This window comes from Telopea speciosissima, unplaced genomic scaffold (genome assembly GCF_018873765.1).
Source record: "Telopea speciosissima isolate NSW1024214 ecotype Mountain lineage unplaced genomic scaffold, Tspe_v1 Tspe_v1.0021, whole genome shotgun sequence".
Lineage (NCBI taxonomy): Eukaryota > Viridiplantae > Streptophyta > Magnoliopsida > Proteales > Proteaceae > Telopea > Telopea speciosissima.
Genome location: NW_025317357.1, coordinates 205,961 through 213,594, shown reverse-complemented (window position 1 = coordinate 213,594; position 7,634 = coordinate 205,961). Strand labels below are relative to the sequence as shown.

Sequence of the window (7,634 nt, the reverse complement as noted above, 5' to 3'; positions counted from 1 at the left end):
TTCTTCACCCCCTTATATTTTCGCGAGACTATTCACATTTGTGGAAATCAGCAAAATGAAATTGCCTCCGTTCCTTTTCATTTGTTTTTTTTTTTTTTTAATTTCTTTCTTTCTTGGCTTTCCTTTTTTTTCTCCTTAATAAACAAAAAGAAAACATAGTTTGTTCATATTATTTTTCTTCATCTTTTTAAACAGGGGACTTTTTTTATAAGGTCTTTCTCCCTCCTCTGGGTAAACTATCCTTAACAATTCACTCTCTGATCTATATCATAAAACAAATATTGTATTACCATTTTTAATCCTTATTTATTATCAGATTTTAAAATAACAGTAACAATAGAACTCTAGAGGTATTTTTTTGGTTAATTTTATTAACTTTATTTTGTCTATTATTACCACTATGGTTGGGTTAAGAGAACTAGAGTCAAGTTTAAAATCGAGATATTCTGATTCCAAGTGGCGTGATGGCGAGATGAGAGAGGGTTTATGTGTGTACCGCTCCGTTCGGGTTTAACTATTATTAGCTGCAAAGTAAGCCGCTGACAACGCAGCATCTCGTTTGTTTTTATCATTTCCACAATCCACACACAAACACACACTCTCTCTCTTTCTCTCTCATCATCACCATAATCAATATCTCCTTCTCTCATTCATATGTTTGCAGTTAGTGTTGTTCAGATGTTCTTCTAAAGTAATCATCTTTACTGTTATTATTGCATTATTTAAAGAAATAACAATTAGTTTTATCCAGCACTCACTCGTAGGTGTTCTCTTTCCCGTTCCATCTTACCAGTTGTCGCCTCCCATTCTTTTACACCCCCAAATCCCATTTTTGTATTGATTTTCCTCTGATTCTTCTAACCCCCTAACCCTATCAAAATGAAAAATATTATCCCCATTTCTCTTCAACTGTAATCCTAAACTTCTGAATCCTCGAACCACACTAGCTAGCCCCCACCTTATCGGTCCAAACATTGCATACACAGTCCCCATCCCAACCCCCCGGAAAAAAAAAAAAAAAAAAAAAAAAGAAGAAAGAAAACCCACTCCCCCTTTCTCAAGGGTAAGGGGGAAGGGGGAAGATGAAGGAAAGAAAGGAATCATAAGATCAAAGCGGAAGGGTCCTATAATTTCTTACAATAGTCCAACTACCATTACCTCTACTGGCAGTAACTAAAAAGAGAAGAGGGAAAAGAGAAAGGGAGAAAAAAAACTAGAAAGTGCATCATTGAAGAAGGGAAGGGTTTTAATACAAGTATGCAACAGGGAGGGTCCCAATATGGGAAGTCATCGGAGATGACGCCTTTCACTGGAGCTGGCAATCCAACCCACTTGGTCGGAGGTGGAGTTCCCGGAAGCTCCGACCACTTACAGCAGCAGCAAAAGAAATCGGGGGATGCTGTGTTGGTGGTTGAAGCAGCGTCACCCATCAGTAGCCTACCACCTGCAGCTGCCCGTTCATCGGGGAATTTCGAGGAATTGGCCGGTCCAGTGTCTGGTGGGTTTACTGACGACGATGCCCTTGCTGGGGAGGAAATGGAACGAGGAATGACCGGCGGAAACAGGTGGCCACGTCAAGAGACTCTAGCCCTTTTGAAGATTAGATCGGAGATGGATGCTGCCTTCCGTGATGCCACTCTCAAAGGTCCTCTCTGGGAAGATATCTCCAGGTACCTTAAATTCCCTAACACTCATACTATACCGGGGGTATTGGAACACCCACCCCACCTTTTCTCTCTCTCTCTTCACAAGGGGAAAATATGGAAGAAAAAAAAAAAAGACAAATCCCTTAGATCAAATCTCCCTATAACTTCCTCCCACCCTCCCTTCGCCGCTCTCAATTAGTTGTCTTTAGGACAAAGCAATTTTCCGGTTCCAATTAGATTCTTCAAATGTGGGGCATATATAATTCACATAATCTTTTCTTCCTTGCATGAAATTGAGAGATTTTCGTGCTGTACTGTACGGTTGTGCGGGATCAACGGAGTTCGAGAATCGGAATGGACCGCTCCCCACCTTCTCTTCTTTCTCCCCTTTCTCTCTCCTTTACGATTTGAGCTTCGTACCACGGATTCTGTATCTAAAAACACTGGTGATACTGCCCTCTGCTGCTGTTGAGCAGAGAAATAGTAGCAGAAGCCAGTGACTAGTAGTTTCTCAAGGTTTTCGGGTTTTCTCTAATCAGATCTCTCTCCCCCCCCCGGCCCCAGGCCCCAACCCAAACTCACGCCGTGCTTCCTTTTCCAGATCTATCACGACTCACGACTCACGAGTGCAGCATCTTTTCTCTCTGAATTCTGAACATTGGGGGTTCGGATCCATTGCATCAAATCCAACCAATCCCGGTTGCTTACAAATAAAGTAATTAATTAATTAAATAATTATCAATTTGCTAATGAAGTACCTCAAAGGAAGAAATAAAGTTACAAACACTTGGATTTGTTTGGGATACCCGTTCCCCCGTCTTTCGCCCTTTCTCGAAGGATCCATGTCTATCTGTATCCTGTACTAAATTTTTTTAATAAATTGATAGCTCACACAGACGTTATCATCATGCGGCCAGCCAAGAATTGGGTCAATTAGGGAGTGAAAGAAAGAAAGAGGGAGAGGGTTGAGGTGCGCTGGATAGTGTGCGAATTACTTTTTGGGACTACTGTGATGCACATTGACACATCGACCCATATCCACGCTGCATATATATAGCCCATATTCTTCTTCTTGTTGGTGGTGGTGGTAGTAGTGTTGAAGAAAAATTCAGTGGTTTCCTTTTTGTCCTTCCATTACTCTTCTCTGATCCAGCATTTCTTTATTACGCAGTAGTTATTTGTATTTTTGTTTACTTATTCCAATAAACAGGAAACTAGCAGAGTTGAGTTACGTCAGAAGTGCCAAGAAATGCAAGGAGAAGTTCGAGAACGTCCACAAATACTATAAGAGAACCAAGGAAGGTCGTGCTGCCCGTCAAGACGGCAAGAGTTATAGATTTTTCAGTCAGCTCGAGGCTCTCTACGGTGGCAGCAGCAACACGGGTGCCAACCCCATCATTCCTACCCCTAAGTCGACCCGGGCCCCAGCACCCACGGCCACTACCCTTCACCCCATCATCGCCATCACGACCAACCCAGTTGCCGCTCCTTCAATTGGGATTGGAAGCAAACACCCAATGTCCGGCAGTTCTTCTGGAAGAATGCAACCTACTACCGCAACAACTATTGCTACTAGTAATACAACTGGTACAGTATCAACTACAACAGCTGCCGCCACGAACCAGAGCGGAGATCCTCGTTTCGGGCCTGATACTAACGCTCGAATGATCCAAGACCCTGGGACCGGGATAAGTGGTTCTGCCACGGTCACCACTACCATCCCAGCAGGTATCACCTTCTCCTCCAACACCACCTCTTCCTCCTCATCTTCGTCTTCTTCAGATTCCGAGGACTACTACGATGACGACGACTTGGAAGGGGTGCCCTCCAACACAGCTAGCCGCAAACGGAAAAGAAGGTCGTCAGGAGGAGGCAGTGACAGCCGCAAGATGATGTCATTCTTTGAAGGATTGATGCAACAAGTGATGGAGAAGCAGGAGGCCATGCAGCAAAGGTTCCTTGAGACCATTGAAAAGAGGGAACAAGACAGGATGATAAGGGAAGAAGCTTGGAAGCGACAGGAAATGGCAAGGCTGAGCAGGGAGCACGAGATCATGGCTCAAGAGCGCGCCATCTCCGCTACAAGGGATGCTGCCATCATTGCATTCCTTCAAAACATCACTGGTCAGACCATACAATTACCGCCACCCATAAGTATCCCCGCTGCCCCACCGCCACCATCACAACAACAATCGACCGTCATCACGCCACCTCCTCCACCGCCAGCCCCACCACAACAGCCGCAATCGCAGCCGCTACAACAAAAACAACAGCAGCACCAGCATCACCATCATCACAAGCCGCAACTTCATCCATCAGAAAACACCAATGAAGTTATACGGTGTCATCAACCACCGGCTTCTGCGGAAGTGGCCATGGCTGTCCCTGAGCAACAGCACCAGCCGCAGCAGCTGCCGGCACAGGAGATGGTTACTAGTGGAGATGGGGGAAGCTTCGACCCGACATCGTCTAGGTGGCCAAAAGCCGAAGTGCATGCCCTGATCAAGTTGAGAAGCGGGTTGGAGTCAAGGTACCAAGAGGCTGGGCCAAAGGGCCCTCTGTGGGAAGAGATATCTGCAGGGATGCAGAAGATGGGTTACAACAGGAGCTCCAAGAGATGTAAAGAGAAGTGGGAGAACATCAACAAGTACTTCAAAAAGGTGAAGGAGAGCAACAAAAGACGTCCCGAAGATGCCAAGACCTGCCCTTACTTCCACCAGCTAGACATGCTCTATCAGAAGAAGATGCTTGGAGGCAGCGGCGGTGCTAGCGGCTTTGGAATCCAGAGCAGGCCAGAACAGCAACAAGATACCGTGGGCCCAAGCCCAACCACAACGACAAAACTTTCCGGAAGAAGCGATGTCCTTGCAATAATGCCGCCGTCCCCACCACCACCACTAACAGCCCAAACATCCACCGATGCAGAAACCAAGAACCCCAATAACAAAATTGATGCAAATACCAAGGTGCAGACCAGTAACGGAGCGTTTACAGTGCCGAGCTTATTTGAAGAAGGTGGTAATAGTGTTGGAGGGGTGGCACCAGCGGCATTAGTGAAGAAGGTAATCCTTGTTCTATCATTCATAATTGTGCTTTCCTACGGACCAAGTTCTTTGCTCTCTCTCTTTCTCTACCCTACCCCCAATGACTAACGAACAATGAATGATGATTATGATAATGAAATTGATTCTTGTGTTTGCATTGAAGCCAGAAGACACTATGAGGGAGCTGATGGAGCAGCAACGGCACCAACAGTCGGTGATAAATGGCTACGATAAGATGGAGGATGCTGACAGTGACAATCTAGATCAAGAGGACAACGAAGACGAGGATGAAGATGACGATGAAGATGAAGAGGCAGAAGAAGAGAGGAAGCTGGCCTACAAGATGCAGTACCAGCAGCATAACGCCAACTCCTCCAATGGGGGAGGTAATGCGGCAAGTTCTTTCTTGGCCATGGTTCAATAGATATGTTGTTCCATGTTGGTTTGGTGGATTGAGTTTCTGATCCAGCTTCCTCCTCCCTCAAAAGAGAAATGTACCATATGTACTTAATGTGTCTAGGAGCAAACAAAAAGAAGCTAGAAGATAAGAATCCTACGATTGAAGCTAGATGAGGATTCAACCTCCCTCCCTGCTATATCATCTTCTCCATTCTTCTTCACTGAAAGTAGAGGGTTTAAGAAATAATTACGAGATGCGGAACCCTGGATGTTGGAGGCTTCAATCGCTTTTGCTCTTTTATTGATGGATTTGTTGTTGAATAAGGATTCCGTTCCAAACTGAAACGGAACCACTGAAATGAAAAAGAATGAGTGAAGGAGACAAATAACCTTGCCAAGCAGCAGTAGCGGCAACAATACAAGACACAATATAGCTTAATACAGCCGTGAGGGTTTTTCTTTTCTTTAGTTGTTTTTTTTTTTATTTTTTTGGTTGGTTTTTTGGGTGCCTGGGCGGAAGAGAGGTTTTTATTGTAGGGCAAGACAGAGAGGGAACGTGAGGAACACAGTGAAGCACCAGAAGCTTTAGAGAGAAAGCATCATCATCATCATCATCATTGCAATTCATTAGGTTGTCTATAAATTATTCTCTAATTTCATTGTTATTTATTCACTATTTAAAATCTTATGTTATCGAATTTCTGTGTATTCTGTTATTTTTATCTATTTACGATATGTCTAGTCGTGTAAGTGGTCTTGTGCTGCATTGGCGTCTATCTTTCTTGCTCCTTTGTCAAATCTGTGTAAGTAGAAAATGCAAAAACCGAAAACTATTTCTTTTCCCTTTTTAAGCTTCCGATAAGGTCGTGGTTGTGCTTGTGATGTAGTTGTTGATGGTTCACCGTTTCCCTGCAAACTCTCTCTCCCTCTCATTCGTTACATTCATTATCCATTCATTTTAGACGAATCTCTCTTATTGTTGCTGCAACTGTTGCCATACGGCCTGAGCCGCACAGATGGAATCCAAGGGAGATGGGTCCCACAGCCTGATTCCATCTGTGCCGCTCATACCCGAGAATGGTTCTCTATATAAGAACCTGAGCCAGCCTGCCCTCTTTCTCTCTCTCTCACAGTACCACTTTCTTTCTTATTAAAAATGTCATCTGTTTCTTTACCAAAAAAAAAAAAATGTCATCTGTCTTCGAGCACGGATCAAGTTCTCTTACAAGAACCATTATCGTATGCTGCTTCCCCCATAAAAAGAATCCAATTGAGTGAGTGGATTCCTTTGTGTGGAAAGCAACATACGAGAACCTGATCCATCCTTATGTTGGGAAAAGAGAAAATCATCTCATACTCGTATGCTTAGCGAAATTGATCGATTTGGGTTCTTTCACATCCCAGGAATACTAAACCAAAAATAAAACATAACCATTATTTGTACCCCAATTTTGGTCAAAGTAATAGGGCCAACAAAGTCTAGGCTCAAGACGGCACAAAGACAAGTAAGCCAGTTTCGTTTACAACTGGCCAAGACTAACAGGCATAGTAATCTAAGACAGTTACGATCAATCCACTAGGTTTTTAGTTTTAATCGATCAAAAAGGTATAACTACTATTAGCAAGACATGTAGATGATCGGTTTTAGAACTGTCAAGCATAAATCGAACAATTGAAAGGGGGAAAGGACCTTTCGTCTTTTTTTTTGGGTGAAAAGCTTTATTAACGCTGGAAAAACACTCCGGACGAATCAGAAAAGAGGGAAAAAGTAATACAAGGGGGGGAGGAGCCAATACAAAGAGGACTGAGTCAACGCTCCTTGAGATGCTAGACAATCTGCCACAGCGTTGGTCTCTCTTAAGGTGTGAACAAATGACAATTGGATGAAGGAGAAGCCAAGAGCTTGACAATCAGCGATAATGTGAGCGATTCTCCAAGGCACGACTTGAGATGTACCAGCTAGAATATTGATAACTGCCTAGTTATCACTTTCAATGGTTAGGTTAGTGAAACCCCTGCGTATAGCAATTGTCATGGCTGTGCGAACTGCCAATGCCTCTGCCACCAGTGCATAGTTCCACCCTATTCCTTGCGAAAAAGCATAAATGAAGGAAGCAGAGTGCAACCTGCAAACACCCCCTATGCCCGATGCACCAGGATTACCCCTGCTAGCACCATCTACATTAAATTTAATAGTTGGAAATGAAGGCGGTATCCAACGGATGAGCCGCGTGTCCCTGCGAAATTGAGGATTGAACAACTGCATTTGTTCCCTTGAGTGAGCGATAGCTCTGAGAATAATAGCTCTTGGGTTGAAAGGCATTTGCCGAAATGTGAGATCCCAATATGCGTTCCAAATGAACCATACGAGGCTGCAAAACAGAGAAGCCTTCAGGTTTTCATCTCTGCCTTGAGTGTTGGAGATAGATGCTGCAGATAATATGTCTGGCCAAATATCATGATTGGAGAAGAAGTTGATAAGCCCAATATTCTGCCACATAGCTTTAATGACCAAACAGTCCAAGAAGAGGTAAGAGGCCGACAT

At 44.0% G+C, this 7,634-nt stretch overlaps 2 protein-coding genes across 3 annotated transcripts; one reads left to right on the top strand and one right to left on the bottom strand.

The window, feature by feature from the left end:
- The first annotated feature begins 1,055 nt into the window (after nucleotides 1–1,055).
- Nucleotides 1,056–5,434, top strand: LOC122647312 (trihelix transcription factor GTL1). Of its 2 annotated transcripts, none has more exons than XM_043840738.1 (3): nucleotides 1,056–1,670; nucleotides 2,857–4,708; nucleotides 4,854–5,434. In XM_043840738.1, the coding sequence occupies exons 1-3, from the start codon at nucleotides 1,258–1,260 to the stop codon at nucleotides 5,112–5,114; spliced, it is 2,526 nt and encodes an 841-aa protein (XP_043696673.1). In that variant the 5' UTR covers nucleotides 1,056–1,257; the 3' UTR covers nucleotides 5,115–5,434. The 2 variants fall into 2 exon arrangements, with proteins under 2 accessions (XP_043696673.1, XP_043696674.1); XM_043840739.1 differs by having other exon boundaries at nucleotides 4,858–5,012.
- A 1,633-nt stretch (nucleotides 5,435–7,067) lies between these two features.
- On the bottom strand, nucleotides 7,068–7,634 carry LOC122647315. Its single transcript, XM_043840740.1, has one exon. The coding sequence runs from the start codon at nucleotides 7,632–7,634 to the stop codon at nucleotides 7,068–7,070; it is 567 nt and encodes a 188-aa protein (XP_043696675.1).

Coding starts and splice junctions, on each gene's coding strand:
- LOC122647312 (XM_043840738.1), top strand. CDS start 1,258: ATGCAACAGGGAGGGTCCCAATATGGGAAGTCATCGGAGATGACGCCT. Junction 1,671..2,856: donor CTCTGGGAAGATATCTCCAG/GTACCTTAAATT, acceptor TCCAATAAACAG/GAAACTAGCAGAGTTGAGTT. Junction 4,709..4,853: donor CAGCGGCATTAGTGAAGAAG/GTAATCCTTGTT, acceptor TTTGCATTGAAG/CCAGAAGACACTATGAGGGA.
- LOC122647315 (XM_043840740.1), bottom strand. CDS start 7,634: ATGTCGGCCTCTTACCTCTTCTTGGACTGTTTGGTCATTAAAGCTATG.